This window comes from Chlorocebus sabaeus, chromosome 15 (assembly GCF_047675955.1).
Source record: "Chlorocebus sabaeus isolate Y175 chromosome 15, mChlSab1.0.hap1, whole genome shotgun sequence".
In the NCBI taxonomy this organism is placed as follows: Eukaryota; Metazoa; Chordata; class Mammalia; order Primates; family Cercopithecidae; genus Chlorocebus; species Chlorocebus sabaeus.
The window spans coordinates 62,717,795-62,735,672 of NC_132918.1; the positions used below are offsets into that span (position 1 = coordinate 62,717,795).

General features: G+C 36.1%; 1 protein-coding gene across 12 annotated transcripts in view; it reads right to left on the bottom strand.

Moving 5' to 3' along the window:
* TBC1D5 (TBC1 domain family member 5) overlaps positions 1-17,878 on the bottom strand; it is a 567,416-nt gene that overhangs the window by 103,472 nt on the left and 446,066 nt on the right. For all 12 annotated transcript variants that reach the window (XM_073023627.1, XM_073023630.1, XM_073023626.1 and 9 more), the window contains one exon: positions 8,997-9,082. In XM_073023627.1, coding sequence (XP_072879728.1) covers positions 8,997-9,082 — 86 coding nt within the window. The remainder of the gene's footprint in view (positions 1-8,996; positions 9,083-17,878) is intronic.

A 17,878-nucleotide genomic window follows, 5' to 3' on the forward strand; every position in this document is an offset into this window, starting at 1 on the left:
AATCAGACGTAGATTTGGTCTTTTTACATAATCCCATACTTCTTGCAGGCTTTGTTCATTTCTTTTTCTTTTTTCTTTTGGTTTCTCTTCTTGCTTCATTTCATTCATTTGATCCTCAATTGCTGATATTCTTTCTTCCAGTTGATCGAGTCAGTTACTGAAGCTTGTGCATTTGTCACGTATTTCTCGTGTCATGGTTTTCATCTCTTTCATTTCGTTTATGACCTTCTCTGCATTAATTACTCTAGCTATCAATTCTTCCACTTTTTTTTCAAGATTTTTAGTTTCTTTGCGCTGGGTACGTAATTCCTCCTTTAGCTCTGAGAAGTTTGATGGACTGAAGCCTTCTTTTCTCATCTCATCAAAGTCACTCTCCGTCCAGCTTAGATCCATTGCTGGCGATGAGCTGCGCTCCTTTGCCGGGGGAGATGCGCTCTTATTTTTTGAATTTCCAGCTTTTCTGCCCTGCTTTTTCCCCATCTTTGTGGTTTTATCTTCCTCTGGTCTTTGATGATGGTGACATACTGATGGGGTTTTGGTATAGGTGTCCTTCCTGTTTGATAGTTTTCCTTCTACCAGTCAGGACCCTCAGCTGTAGGTCTGTTGGAGATTGCTTGAGGTCCACTCCAGACCCTGTTTGCCTGGGTATCAGCAGCAGAGGCTGCAGAAGATAGAATATTGCTGAACAGTGAGTGTACCTGTCTGATTCTTGCTTTGGAAGCTTCCTCTCAGGGGTGTACTCCACCCTGTGAGGTGTGGGGTGTCAGACTGCCCCTAGTGGGGGATGTCTCCCAGTTAGGCTACTCAGGGGTTAGGGACCCACTTGAACAGGCAGTCTGTCCCTTCTCAGATCTCAACCTCCGTGTTGGGAGATCCACTGCTCTCTTCAAAGCTGTCAGACAGAGTCGTTTGCGTCTGCAGAGGTTTCTGCTGCTTTTGTTGTTGTTTAGCTGTGCCCTGTCCCCAGAGGTAAATTCTCACTTCCTGATGTTATTTTTAGCTTTACAAATTATTGTGGTATATTTTGATTGTTTCTTGCATTAAAATATAAACTCAATGTTTGTCTTGTTGGCACTAAATCCAAGAATTGCAAACAGCACAAATAAACATTTACAAGGCAGTTCAAATCCACAATTAGTCACATACATGAAAATTGAAGCAACAAAAAGTTTCACCTTTCTTATTAGCACCTTTCCTATTAGCAAGTTAATAATTAATAAGCAAGCACTGGTAAAAATCCCTGGATTCCCTTAGTTACCAGTGAGGGAGTATGAATGGAAACAAGCTTGATAATCTTACCACAGATTTCTTCCACTTCTATATGCAACCCTTATAACCCATATTATTCCCTGGTGATTTGTTCATCACGGTCCACTCTTTTATCTGTGGTAAAAGAAACCACTGTAGCTGTGGAACCATTGATAAAGTTCTTGTTTAGCTATTTAAGGCCTACGATGCTTTCACCAGGCTTGGCTCTTTAGCCATAATTGGCCTTGCTACTATTTTCTTTGCTGTCTGGAGGCTGCATTAGTTGGTGCATTGGGGCTGTCATGCAAGAGGAGAAGTAATGATGATCTAGAGGGAATATATATACTCATGGGAACCCCGGCCCCCGACCAGAAGCGATTAGGAAGTAGAGGTTAGACAAGGGATAGGCACACACATGGAAAGCAGGGGGCTAATACCTGCTACATCTATGGCAATGGGATTTTATTTGTGTTGCGTATCCAAATAAGGAAAGAGGATGCAAAGATGACATGTGATTTCATGGATAAGAATATCTCTAAAAATCAAGAAGCCTGATTTCTCTTCTCTGCTTCACCATGGATTGCTATAATTAAGTCTTTAAAAGCAACTGCCTAGGTATTTTAGTGATAGATTTTCCATTACGTGTACGGATAATATTCACTGTGCTCTGATTTAACTTACTTGCACATTTCTTTTTAAAAATGGGAATTGACATTTTCCTATTCATTCAAAAAGCTTGGAATGACAGTTTAACACTAAGATCTTATTCCAATTTTGTCCTTAAATAACCAGAAATTGCTGCTATTAAAAAAGTACATTTAAATTGTGACCAGTCTTCAGAAAGATCTATCTAACTTATTTAAGAATCTATGACTACTGAAATGCTCAACTGAATAGTCACAGAACAGAACTTCATATTTTTTAAAGTCTACAATCTCCTATGCTAAGAGTAGAATCTCATATTTTCTTTATTCCAGAACATTCACGGATTTTCTGTTTTGAAAATGACACAACACAATTTTTCAAAATGTGTAATTCTTTCTCCTATGAAGAGGTGATGAAATAAATGGTAGCTGAGCTGTCAGTACTGACTCAAGAGTATGTCAGTTTATCTAGTGATGGCTTTTTACAGACTCCACAGCTATAGGTCTTTTAACTTGCTTAAGCAATTTTATACAACCAAAATCAGGTATTTCATCTGATTATATTAGGCCTTAACAGAGATGGAAGAAACCAAGATTAGTTCTTTGATCTCTCACTCCAGCAGATCAGAAATAACATTCTCTGTGCTAACTCTCCCAGTTTTCCTCTGCCCCCTGACAGAGCCTAATAACTTCACTGATATTGATGATGAAAGATTCCAGAATTTTAATTCTGGCATGTAGGTCCTCTATAGAAGGCTGCTAGTCAGGACCCCTGCCTGACATATAAGAGGAAGCCAGGATCTAGGGAAAGAAGATTCTTATTAGGAGGGTTTCCTGGGCATTTAAGATGTATCCACATTCCTCAGTAGGATTCCATGCATCTATGGAGTAATGGTAACTATTTTATCGCAGGAAAGCCTAGCAGCCAACAATTCCCCATCTCTACCAGGGATCAGGATGTGCCTCAGCTTAGGAGTGCTCCTCTCAGGGGCTGGCATAAGCAGAATGTCCTGGAAAAGTGCAGTTTCCCAGGGTGCACAAAGATTCTTCCATTGACTATAATCTTTTATAGTCATTGAGCTCTGTGAGAACAGGCATCACATCTATCTTTTTCACTGATGTTCTCTCAATATCTGGCACAGAGAAGAAATTAAAGTATTTGTGAAATGAATGAATACTTGTTAGCTTCAATTGTGGAGTAACCATATGCCTAAGAGTGGTATCTTACCTAAGTCTAAACATCCTTGATGTCAGGGTGTGGGTCTTAGAATCCTCATATTCCTGGGGCCTAGCACAGTGTCTGGCACTGTGTACAGTATTCAATAAATACTTAGTTTAATGATTGAATAAATACATACTGTTTTGAAACCTAAAAAGCATTATAAGATTCTCCTGAATAACTTCCATTTTATATGGTCAGCAAGATTTTTTAAAGGCTTAATTCTATTTACTTACATAATGACAGTATTTTTTTCAGATGTTTTATTGCTAAATTACAGTAAAGAAATAATATGCTAATAATGTTCTCCAAGCCATGAAGCCAAGGAGTCCATGGCTATCAATATTAGTAATCTGTTGATCAGAATTTGAAAGGACACTGATGGCTATATAAATGCAACTTTATGATTTTTTGTGTGTTCAAATAACTAAGCGTTTGTGGTGTAAAATCATCTATATCTAAAGTGCTCTTTCTGAAGAGAGTTGTTAATTCTTAACCAATTTAGGTAAAATAGTAACACTGTCTCCTATCTAGTCCAGAGCAAATACATCTTTCTTTTTATAAAACAAAACTTAGGCATAATTTATATATAATATATAGATCTTAAATGTTCAGTCTGATGAGTTTTGACACTTGTGTATACCTGTATAACCACCAACCCAAATAATACACCTAGAATGAACATTTCTATTACTCACAAATTCCTTCGTGTCCCTTTAGAGTCAATTCCAAACCCTCATCCTGAGGTAGCTACTTTCTGATTTCTAACACCACATGCTAGTTGCCCGTTCTTGAGTTTCATATACATGGAACAATACAATATTCACTCTTCTCTGACTAGTGTTTTTTGTTCAGCATAATGTTTATGAGATGCATGTATGTTATTGCATATAGTAGTATACTTAACCCTTGAACAACACAGGTTGGAATTGCACGGGAACACTTACATGCAGATTTTTTTCAACCAAATGCAGAGAGAGGGATGTGAAATTCATGTATATAGAAGGCTGACTTTTCATATACGCAGGTTTCTATATGAGAGAGCCGACTATGAGACTTGAGTACGCATGGATTTGGGTATATGCAGGTGGTCCTGGAACCTATTCCCCCAGGGACAACTCTAGTTCATTCCTTTATAGCTGAGTAGTATTCCATTATTTGAATGTACCACAAATTGTTTATCTGGTCTCTTGTTGACAGAGATTGGGTTATTTCCAGCTTTGGGGTATTATGAATAAGGCTGCTGTGAACATTCTGTTTTGATGCTGTTTGTTATGGCTTTTGGATATGTGTTTTTATTTCCCTCAGATACACCCTTAGAAATTAAACTGCTATATTATAGGATATATGTTTAACTTCATAAGATATTACCAAACTATTTTACAAAGTAGTTATACCTTTTCTACTCACATCAGGAATATACGAGGGTTCTAATTGCTCCACATCCTTGCCAACATTTACTACTGTCAATTTTTTATTTTATTTTATCCATTACAGTTGGTTTGAAATCGTTCCACATCCTTGCCAACATTTGCTACTGTCTATTTTTTATTTTATTTTATCCATTATAGTTGGTGTGAAATGTTATCTCATTGTGGTTTAATCTGCATTTTCCTGATGACTAATGTTGAACATCTTTTCATAGCATATTGATGATTTTTATATCTTCTTTTGTGAAGAGGCTGTTCAAGTATTTTGCCCAAGTTATATTTTTCCTGACATACAAAAATTCTTTATATATTTGGGATATATGTATTAAAAATATTATCCCCAAGTATGTGACTTGCCTGTTCTTTTTCTTAATGGCATATTTTGATGAACAAATAACCTTAAGTTCATTTTATCTTTTCTAGTGCTTTTTGTTTCATGTATAAGAAATCTTTGCCTACCCTTTGTCTTTACCATGGGGGGTTCCCAAGACTACCAATTAGGTTTGATGATTTACTAGAAGAAAAAGCTGTTACACTCATTCCAGATTAAGGCCAAGAAAGGAAAAAGGTTGGAGTCAAAGAGAAATAAGTTTGGTATTTATTTGTGAGAAACACTGTGGGCGTGACAGGCATGTGAGTGTGGGAATAGAATCAACAGTTCTGTTTGAAAAATACTAAATTTAAGCTGCATATAGGACATCCAAGAGAAAATATTTATTAAGTAGCAAGGGATGGGTAAAACCGAAGACATAAATTAAGGACCCATCAGCCACAGATGATGGTCTGTAAGGCCACGAACTGAGTTGAAATCCTCAAAGGAATGAGTATAGAGAAGAAAAGAAGTGTGGTGTTGGGGCTGTTTTAATATTTGGAGGAAGAAGAGGATTCAGCAGACCATGGCAAGAGATGGAATGGCCACTGAGAAAGGATCTTGTGTTACTTTTTTGGAGATGAAGTCTCTCTCTGTCACCCAGGTTGGAGTGCAGTGGCGCGATCTCCGCTCACTGGAAGCTCCGCCTCCTGGGTTGAAGCGTTTCTCCTGCCTCAGTCTTCTGAGTAGCTGGGACTACAGACACGTGCCACCACTCCTGGCTAATTTTTTATATTTTTAGTAGAGACGGGGTTTCACCATGTTGGCCAGAATGGTCTCGATCTCCTGACTTTGTGATCCGCCCGCCTTGGCTTCCCAAGGTGTTGGGATTACAGGCGTGAGCCTCTGCACCCGGCCAGATCTTGTGTTTCTTATTGAACTGCCTAAATTCTTCATACATTAATGATACTATATTTTGTCAGTTACATCCACTACAAATATTTTCCTAATTTTTGATTTGTCTTTTGATTCACTTTATTTTTGACCTATCTACTTTAAAATATATGTTGCATAGTAAAATCCATTAGTTGTTCCTTTGTGATTTTCTCCATTACTTTTAAGGCTAAAAAGTCTTCACAGGCTGGGCGCGGTGGCTCAAGCCTGTAATCCCAGCACTTTGGGAGGCCTAGACGGGCCGATCACGAGGTAAGGAGATCGAAATCATCCTGGCTAACCCGGTGAAACCCCGTCTCTACTAAAAAATACAAAAAACTAGCCAGGCGAGGTGGCGGGCGCCTGTAGTCCCAGCTACTCAGGAGGCTGAGGCAGAATGGCGTAAACCTGGGAGGCGGAGCTTGCAGTGAGCTGAGATCCGGCCACTGCACTCCAGCCTGGGCGACAGAGCAAGACTCCGTCTCAAAAAAAAAAAAAAAAAAAAAAAAAAAAGTCTTCACACTATTATTTGTCAATTAAAAATTTAAAAATAAGATTTTGGGCGCGGTGGCTCACACCTACAATCCCAGCACTTTGGGAGGCCGAGGCAGGCAGATCATGAGGTCAGGAGATGGAGACCATCCTGGCTAACACGGTGAAACCCCATCTCTACTAAAAAAAATACAAAAAATTAGCTGGGCGTGGTGGCGGGCGCCTGTAGTCCCAGCTACTCCGGAGGCTGAGGCAGGAGAATGGCGTGAACCCAGAAGGCGAGCTTATGGTGAGCTGAGATTGCGCCACTGCACTCCAGCCTGGGCCACAGAGTAAGACTCCATCTCAAAAAATAAAAAAATAAAAAAAATTAAAAATAAGATTTAAAAGTCTTCAGGTAACTATCAGTCAGATAGGCACTTGCATTTTTATTTTTATGTTTGCTTGTTTCAGTGCACTTTGGAATTTATTTTTGTGTGTGGCTGATACTTTTTCAAAGATTTGCCAGTTTTCCCAGCACCGTCTATTAACTATTTCCTTGCTTACTGAGCTGTGACGTCTGCTTCAATTACTACATTTTATTTAGTTCAATTTCAATGTTAAGCTTTGCAATTGCAAAAGGACGACAAAAAGTCTTCCTTCCAATCTTCAAGAGATACTTTGCACAAGAATCTTACTATGTTTACAAGGAAATATATAAAACAAAACCAACATTTTGTGCAAGAAAAATGTGGGGAGAGAAGGTTAAAGAGAAGAAAATCAAGAAGGGGAGAAAAGAATGGGTACAATACATTTTGCGGTGGTGGAGAAAAAGGTGTTGGAAATATTTCAAAAAATTCATATAACAAATATGTGTTGAGTGCCTTCCCTATACCAGTCATCATTGTCCTAGGTGCCATGAAGTGGTGAGTAAGACAAAATGCCTGCCCTCAGGGGCTTAGATTTTAGTGGAGAAGTTGGGGAGACAGATTATAAATACACAAATGAATTATATAACTTCAGTTCATGATGATGGGATAGAGTGAATAGGGGAGGTGAAGACAGGCAAGGAGGTTGAGTGTGGCCTCTCTGAGATGACATTTAGGCTGAGCTTTAAATCATGAACAGGAATGGGAAGATGGGGGTGGCAGAAGAGCTCTAGCAGGAGGGAAGAGTTAGGTGCCAAGGTCCTAAGCAAGGGCAAGAAACAGAGAAGGCTGATGTGGCTGTAGCATGAGAGCGAAGAGGAGAGAGTGGAAGGAGATAAGGTCAAAGAGATGGGAAAGGGCTTCAGGAAGAAGACTTGATTGCCAGTGGCAATAGGAAGCCTTTGGAGATGTTTACGTGGAGGTATGATATAACCTGTTATAAATTGACATTTACTTGGCTGTTGTGTAAAAAATAATCTTGTGGGGGTTGGGAGGGAGAGGAAGACAAAGGATTCCAGCTAAAAAGGTCTTGTATAAAGAAAAAGACTAACATACTTTATTCTTTTAAACATAACAAAACTAAATATTTGACATAATGGGAAGAAATATAATTGACTAGGGTGTAAGACTACTGAAGGCAGGGATTTTGGTCTGGGTTTTTACTGGGCATTTCATGTGTTTAAAATAACCAATCTGGCATTGTGTTGAATGATCAACTGACTATAGCGAATACATTTTTATTTGTGTAACAAGACTCAGATGAAATGAACAAACAGAAAAGAGCTTCAGACAAGTCTCATGGGCTACAGAAGTGGTCTCATAATTGCATGGTACATCAATATATGGGGCAAACAGATTTCAATCAGAGATTGCTAATTTTATAACAACATTACACTAAGACAAGGTTCAAATTTCAAGTTTAAATTTAGCCATTTTGTTGTAAACTTCTTCTTATCCCTTAGGATATGAGTTCCTATGCAGCAGGAATTATAACTTATTTTTAACTCTCCAGTAACAGCAGAACACATTGTGTATATGTATTCCATAAATGTATATTTAGGCTGTTGGAATTCTACTGAAGAAAAGCTAACACATAGGCAAAATGCTTGAGGAAGAAAATTCGGACAACTTGGCAGCATTTATCATTACTAACATTTTAGTCTTCCAGAGTAAACTCTGAAATTACATTCTAATTTGAAATGGTTCTGGTTTGACAAGTTGACTCTTGAGACATCTCAATGTAGTATTACGAAAGAACAAAACCGTTCATCAACCCTTTCTGCCAATGTTAATTTCTTTGAAAAGTAGGATTTTAATGTTTTTTATTCCTACAGTGACCCTTAAAATTTCTATGTATGCAATCACAAACGTACACACAAGATGCATTTATAAGCTTATTGTGTAGTTCTAAAGACAGTTGGGAAACACATTTTTAATTTTGTTACTGAAATAATTTAAAAATATATTATAAAGCTGCCTCTTTTCAATCAACAGCAAAAATCTAGAAAGAGATTATACAAGTAGGCACAATTTATGCAAGTTTATTCATGTTAGAAAAATGAAGTTGCCTAACTTCAAATTGTAACAAGTACTCTTATATTTATTTTTCACCTTACCATTGATGTCAATATATAGCATTTTCTTATGCCTTTAAAATAACTTGGGTAATTTATTTAACAAAGATTCCTTATGTACATTAGCCATTGATACGCTAAAATCTGGAAAATTGTTTTCAGCAATGTGGAAAAGTTCCTGATGATCTCTGAGACTACCCTTGTGATTTGTAACTATCACCAGAAAAAGGGGACTTACCGGCTTTTATTCATGAGGTCGGCTCCTCGTGCTTTGTAATAATCTAAATTTGGATGGAATTGGTAAGTCACTGGTCTTGGATTTCTCTAAAACAAAAAAATACATTTTTAAAAAGCTAGTTAAATGATTTAATCCATTAACATATAAGAGGACAGCAATGATCATTTTAATATTCCTTCAGAAAAGAATATGTATAATACAAAGTCTAATAATTTAGTGTGATTGGGTTTTGCTTTCATTAAATTATTCCTTAGTTCTGATTAAACATAAAAATTGTTTTTTCCTCTCTCATAGTTAACATAGATTTATTCATCATTAGATTTCTGATGACTTCAAAATAAAACTTTCAAATGTAACTTTCCAAAAAATATGATGAATAAAATTATAATAAAATCTAAAAACTATATGAGATGTAACACAACCACAAACTATGCCAAGGGACCGAAAGACACAAGGTGTCAAGGTAACTGCATTTCGGGGGAAGAGAAAATCATTAGTTTTTTATGACCAGAATGCTAAATGTGTCCACTAGATGGCACACTGAGACTTTCTTGTTCCAAAATGAGTTATTTCAGAATTCAGCAATTCTTTTCAAGTTAGCAGTTTCTATGTCCTCTATCCTTATTTATGAGTTTAATAAATGCAAATATGCCAGATAGTACAAATATTACCAGGATAACCATTACAATACAAAAGCAAATGATCGATGTACATTTTCATAAAAGCAGCAAAAACACTGCCCTTTCTAGAATGCAGCATTATTTATAAACATTGCAGAAATGTCCTTGAATCATTAGGTCCACTGTGTCTGTTTAAATGTGTTGCTATTATTTAAACATATCTATTATTTAAATGTATCAAGTCCCTCACAGGCAAGTGAAAATTAAACAAATATACTTCTGCTTTACAAAAACTAATCATGTTTACAGCATAATTTAAATGAATACCATAATCTCTAAAATGTTAAATTACATATATTTACCATAAAAAGTTTTTAAAACCTTATAAATAAATGCGTTCTCATGTTTACCTGGGCATATAATTCAAGTTAATAATTGGGTTTTTGAACAAAGGCATGCATTTCCTTTGAGATACGTATGTGGACATGGAAAAGCTGCATATTATCTCAATAGAAAATTACCAATATGCTTAGATATCAATCCTTGGAGACATAATTCCAAGACACTGATACACTTGCACGCAGGCACGGGGGAGTTGCGGGGGGATATAATTGCTAAGGTTAAATAGTTTGAAATTCATCAAGCTAACAAGCCGCATTTAATGGCCATGATGGACCTTTTCTTTTTCTGCTGAAAAGAGAATATTTACACAGCTCAACCCTTTCATATCTCTTCCAAGCCAGCCCTAATCATCTGACAAAAATGACAATCCCTTGATTTAGCTCCAGCTACTACTCCACTGGTTTGGTATTCAACACAGTTCTACAATAATCAAATCTGAATTGCCTTGATGAAGATAACTGATGCTTCCATGACTACCATACTATTAAGTCTAACAGTGCAACTTTTTCTCTCTCTAGGAATTACATAGGTTTTCTCATGGTAGCTGATGACAACCTGGACCCAAGTATAATGGGAAAATAAAATAGAGGTTAAGGCCACTGGCAGACTGACAGTGCATTCATGATGTATTTTAAAAATTAACTTTCGCAGGACTATCCCTCATGACTAATTTTGTTCTTTATTCTTAGTACCTGGAAATACATTTTGTTTTTGCTAATAAAAAAAGAACCTTTTTTTCTGACTTCCAACAAACTAATAAAGGATTATGTTACTTTTTGCCATAAAATAATGAAAGAAGGGATCACATGGAGCAATTACTTGAAACATCTTTATGAAGAAATGACAAGCAATTCAAGACACGGAGTGCTGATCTATCTAAGCACTTAAAGCCATTATTAGGAATAATGATCTAACTTGAACATATAAATGAGGCTCAAGTATTGCTTTCACTGAGGCATATTTAAATTCCTAGGAGACTTACTGCTATCAAAGGGAGAGGTAGTTTAAAGTACCACTGTACTGGAAACAAAAAAAAAGAATCAAAAGATGATGTTGAAAAACAGCATTTGAAATGTTAAGAAAATAAAATCAGAGGTTATGGCTGAAAGTTATTCTTTTCTGTTGGGAAGACAGTGATGTTTCTAAAACATAAGTATACAGACATATAGATGGATCTAGACCAACACTGTCCAACAGTGGGTCACAAATATAAATTTCATCTATAATTTAAAATTTTCTAGTAGCCACATTTCAAAAAGAAAATAAAAAGGAAACAAGTGAAACTAAATGTGATATTTTATTTAATTCAGTCTATCTAAAATATTATGATTTTAACATGTAATCAACATATATAGTTATTAATGAGATATTTCACATTGTTTCTTTTGTATAAAGTCTTTGAAATCCAGTGTGTATTTTATACTTACAGCACATCTCAATTTGGACTAGCCACACTTCAAGTGCTAAACAGCCACATGTGGCAAGTGGCTACTGTACTGGACAGCATAAAATGAAACATCTGAAACACCTGTACACCACTGCATGGCTATAAAAATCAACATCTAGACATGAACAATAAAAAGGATACCAATACTTTTATACATTAAGATTTAGTAAGCATAGTTCTTCAATTTACCTATAATTCTTCTCTTTCAATTAAGTTAATTTTATCTCTATTAAATAAGGTTTTAAAAAGTTAAGGAATTTTGGAATACCATCTCACACAAATAACAACCAAACCAAACCAAATTAAAACTAGGTAACAGGTTCAAATCATTGTTAAAAATACATATATAAATGTACATATGAAGATAAATGGATAGACAACTGCGACATACCAAAATGTTATCAATGGTTTCCTTAGGGGGACAAGATTAAATGAGCGGAATTCTCACTTTATGCAACTGAAATATTTTAAAAGAGATACTTGCTCCTCTTTTTTTTTAGGGGGGAGGTTGTGGGGAGACAGCGTTTCATTCTGTTGCCCAGGCTGGAGTGCAGTAGTGCTATCTTGGCTCACTGAAGCCTTGACATCCCAGGCTCAAGTGATCCTCCCACCTCAGCCTCCTGGTAGTTGGGACTACACACATGCACCAACATGCCCAGCTAATTTTTATATTGTTTTGTAGAGATGGGGTTTTGCCATGTTGCCCAGGCTGGTCTTGAACTCCTGGGCTCAAGTGATCCACCCACCTCAGCCTTCCAAAGTGCTGGTATTACAGGTGTGAGACACCACGCTTGGCTAATACTTGCTCTTCTTAAAGGAGTTTTTTTTTTTTCTTTTTTCAAATACAACTTTATAAAAATATGATTTCTAATCTTTAAAGTTCTAGAATCTTCTCTAAAATATAAGAGCTACTAGAACTATACATGTAAAACTCTATATGTAAGAAAGACCAGACCCCATGAAAACTGTGATTTCTCATTGTGCAGAACATGTTATGTCAACACTTTAACATTATGTCTTCATTTGTATTAGAACAATTGGCAATTACAGTCATGTGTTGCTTAATGATGGGGATATGTTCTGAGAAATGTGTCATTAGGTGATTTCATCATTGTGTGAGCATCATAGAATATATTTTACAAAAACCTAGATGGTATAGCTTATTACACACCTAGGTTATTTAATATAGCTCACTGACGCCAGGCTACAAACCTGTATAGCATGTTACTGTACTGAATACAGTAGACAGGTACAACACAATGGTATCTGTGTACTTAAATATATTTAAAAAGAAAAGGTACAGTAAAAACATGGTATTATAATCTTATGGGAGCACTATCATATGTGTGGTCTGCTGTTGACCCAAACGTCATTATGCAGTGCATGATTGTGTTTTAAACTCATTTTCACACAGTCAGGACTTCAACTATCATGAGCATTTCCAAAACAATGGATATTTTTTAATGCGTTTGTTTTGGGGAATTTTCCTTTGGAAGATAGCAAACTGGTAATCATATCTTAACTCATATTAGTCTGTGTACAGAGGAATATCAATTATGTTCTATGTTCTGGGAAGTTTATATAACTATATATAATGAATGCAGGCTGGGTGCAGTGGTTCATGCCTGTAATCCCAGAACTTTGGGAGGCCGAGGTAGGAGGATTGCTTGAGGCCAGAAGTTTGAGACCAGCCTGGGCAAAATAGCAAGACCACAGTCTCAACAAAAAACAAAAAAAATTAGCTGGGCATGGTGGTGCATGCTGCTGAGGCAGGAGGATCACTTGAATGCAGTTTGAGGCCGCAGTGAGCTATGATCATGCCACTGTATTCCAACCTGGGTGACTGCGAGATCCTATCTCTTAAAAAGTAAGACAGTCGAGTATGGTGGCATATGCCTATAGTCTCAGCTACTTGGGAGGTTGAGGTAAAACAGCTTGAGCCTGGGAGGAGGTTGCAGTGAGCTGAGATTGTGTCACTGCACTCCAGCCTGGGCGACAGAATGAGACCCTGTCTCCAAATAAAATAAAATAAAATAAAATAAAATAAAATAAAATAAAATAAAATAAAATAAAAAGGAAGGAAGAAAGAAAGAAAAAAGAAAAGTGCAAAAATCACAAATTCAAATTCAGTTCATCCTAGGTTTACCATGCCTTTCCTAGGCCAACCAGGATGGGCCTGAAGTAAGTCTTTCACAAGATTTCAGTTTGTTAACTGCCCAAGTATCACTCAACTCTTTTCTGTTAATGTTGTTGAAGCTCTATTTAAAGCTTTTTCTTCAGCATTTTATTTTATAGCAATATAAGAAGAATGCTGAACACATTCTACCCATGGTGTGGACAGGCTGAATTTTGGGAAGGTATCTTAAAGTCTTGTGGACAAAGTGACATACAGAAGCAGAATTGACAGTGGTAGATGCAAGTGTTCTAGAAGAAACAATATGCAAAAAACAAATCAAAACTAGACAAAACTCATGCTATGCTTCTGACTTTCCAAAATGCTTTTGTTAATTTAGCATGATCACAAAATCAACTTACAATAATGCTTAAATAACAGCAATCAAAATAAGAGATAAAAACTGAAATCGATCTAAGTTATAGTTAACTTTGTTCACTTCTAAAGTATATATTATATGATAGTAGACTGCTCCTTAATATAATTTTAGGTAAAACAAACATTCTGTCCAAGAATGAGTTTGACTTTGGATGGTGAACAACTCCCCTTGGCAATACTCTGCACTCTGTAATGGAAGTCTGTAGATGAGCCGACCTACCTCCTCTTTGCCACTCTTACCCCTATAGCAACACTTCAATATTCTAAGTTCAAACTCGTTTTGTTATGATAGTATAAAAATATTTAAATGCTAATTCACACTAAGCCTAACTAAATACTAGATGCTACAAGAAGTACACATAACTATAAGGTGGTAGATATTTCCCTTATACTGAGTCTGGAGAAATCAAACTCATCCAACAAAGGTAATTACAAATAGTACTTTCTGGACTGATTCCCTACCTGCTGTTCTTTACTCCAAGGTGACATCTCCATTTGAATCATCAAATAGAGACTACAGAAGGAGAAGTCTCATCTTGCTATGAACAGCACAGGATATTTCAAAGGACTGGCTATTTATAAGTATCGGCAGAACTGAAAAGAGCAAAAGAATATCAATTCCAGTGATGCCTGTCCTAATTTATTAAAGTACCAGTAGGAGTTAATGTAGAGGTGAAGTTATACGTTGAAAACACAAGCACTAGGGTAAATGTAACAGCACTCGTGTGCTCTAGAGTCGGGCACAAGGTGCCTGATAGGTGACGCAAGGGATCAGGAGTCAGTGAGGGTTGTACTCAGATTCCTGCTCCGTCTATTACCAGTGGAGCAACTGTAAGGAGTTAGTTACATTCCTAGCTCTAGTTTACTCATCTGCAAAACTGCAGAAAGGATTAATTGACACAATGAGAACTAAGTTCCCAGCACAGTACCAGGCACTTGATAAGAACTCAATGACATGATTACCTTTTGATACCACTGAGCACTGACAGACATGAATCAGAGGGCAGATCTGACAGTCGGACTACCTGAAATTCATGATAACGAATAGGTGGAAAAAGTGATGCTTCATACTTCAAATAGTTATACATGAATTTAGGATAGATTTTGACAAGCATTATATTTTTTAAAGCAAAAACACATAGAAGAACTATGAATGCTGGATCTCATGTGAGGAGAAAGGCTGTCTTATTTCTCAGAATAGGAGCACATAGGTTTACTAATATGAAAAAGGTGTAAAATCATACTATTAAGGCAGCATTTGTTTGCTAGCATATGAGAATATAACAATCAAAGTGATTTCCTGCAATATGTCCAAATTATTATCATTTTTATAGCTTATTGGGTCACAATTTTTACATTAAACTGACAAAGTTCTATAGTACTTGTTTAACAGAAAAAAAGTATTTACAGTATAATGTATATTTGGCATGAAGAAAAGAAAATATTTGACAAATGAAGAATTACTTAGTTTTCTTTCCCTTAATACTTGCTACCAACCCTTAATTTTTATAGCATGCTAGATTACAAAAGGGGAAAAATAAAGCTCGGAAGGAGAAACAGCACTGTAAAAATATGTCGAACGTTCCTCTTTGATGAAAAATGAGACCCTTATTTTAGTGAATATGTTATTGCCTCAATGCTGGGGGGAAAGCAACCGTCATTAGAAAAACGAATTGCTCAGCTGTTTATAAGCGAAAAGCTCTGGGGGAATTTCTCAGGACCCTAAAGGCAAAGCATTACAGGGTTATGCAAACATATGTTGCAGGTGTTTTAGGGGAGACAGGTGGGCAAACCTCAGCCATGGAAGAGGAGTTAGTTTAATACGCTGTAACTGAAATGAGATAACCTAAATGCATCCAAGTGCAGAGATGCCATGGCACGCGTGAACTAGAGCTGCAGAGCAAAAACTCTCCCTAAAATAATTATCTTGTTAGTGCCAAGCAAACAGAATTTTTCTCTTCTTATAGTTTTATAGAAAACAAACACTGCCAATTACTTTTTTATTTTTTTAACTAAAGGTATTTTAAACCTGGAACAAAGAACAGCCTGAAATAGTGATAACTATCTAAAAAAGATAAGGATGAAGTATTGTTGCCTTTATTTAAACAAATATTCCTAAGGAGACAGTTTGTTGTAATATTCCCTCTCTGGTTCACTAGGCAACATTAGATTTATCATAATTCTCCTAAAGCCTAAGATATTTCTATATTAAAATGCTAATTTTGTCTTTTCTTTTGCCTGTAATTAAAGCTGGAAAAATTTGTGGTCTGATATTCACTGATTGCTAGAGGGTTCACAAAGGTCTCACTATTTCTGTCTCTTATTGCCACTTACTGCCCTTTTCATTAAATATAGATACAGTAACACAGGGAATCAAAAAGGCAGACATTGTAATCCCACATGCTCTCAAAATTACTCCCTTTAAAATACATATGCACACTGTATCAATAAGGGGTATTGTCTGAATATTATCTAAATATTATCAAACCTAGACTTTGTATCTTATTTCTTATTCTTCATTTATCCAAGAGTTGATTTTCTTCTTATATCACATGTGACTAAGGACAATACTCACTTTACTATACATATTTATGCATAATAGTATATTGAGCCCTACCTTCCTGATCTAAATCACTTTTTTTTTTTTAACAATCTTACCGTGAGTTAATTTCATATACTTAGTATAAAATAAATTCACAAAACCTCAGATTTGGAAAATAAAACCTAGTTTTTGTTTGAAACAATACACAAAATTCAAAATGTAAGAATACAATGCACTCATCAAATTAATACAGATTTTCATTTAAAAAGAATATAAATATTTGTAACTTGGTTGTAACTAAAATATTATTTCAGTGTCAGGATCAAAATGAGTTCTGGTCTAATAATTCCTATGTATTTTGATGGGAAAAATATATTGTGAAAACTAGGTATTAAGAATCTTAGGGCAATTGATAGAAAAATCTAGGTAATTCTCATCTATGCATCTATAGAGTAAACCAAAAAAAAAAGAAAATTTAGAAGAGAGAAAGTTTTAAAAAAAAGGAAGCAAAAACATCGTTAATTGGGTAAAGACACAGACAAAACCTCTGAAGCCATGCCAGCCTCATTTTACATACTGAATAAGCCCAATTCCCTAAAGTGACATCCCCATCTATACCCTGGCAAGCCGAGATCTCAGATGGCAGAGAAGCATTTTAAACCACCTGTGCGTTATGCTCGACTTTAGCTTCACACAATAAATAGACACCAAAAGAGAAATAAATTTTTTTCTTTTACTAATGTATTTACATTTTTTAATTTAGCATGCAGGAAGATGCCAGAGTCACACACTCCCCACTCCCAGTTTGTTATTTATATATATGGAAAGTAGGAGTTTAGGTCTACAAATTTTCTTTGTTGCTAATACTGGGCCTCAAAATATGTCTTTTAGATAACTGGTTGGCTCTTTTCAGTAGTACTGAACTCTTCACCTTTTTCCTTCTTCAATGTCAGTAATGGTGGGGGTGGGAGAGACTGACTTCAATGCTTTAAGAAATACGGAAATCCATTTGTCTTTTCCTAAGTGCGGTTCCCAATCTTCATGAAAGAAAAAAAGGGAAAAAGTGATCTCAAAAAATATTCCTAAAGATCCCAATTTGGGAAACAGAGGTAAATTCTGATATAAAAGTTATCACTGCAAATTTTTATTTTTAGAAATGTTAGAACAGTTTAATCAAGTAACCATCAAAATAGAGGCAATTTAAAAACAGTGTTAGAATTTTTGAACCCCCAAGAGTAAGTCTGTGACCCAACAGGACTGAGAACTCTGATCTGGAAAATTTTTCTCCCATCTTCTTTTCCCTGTCTTCTTTCCTTTCAT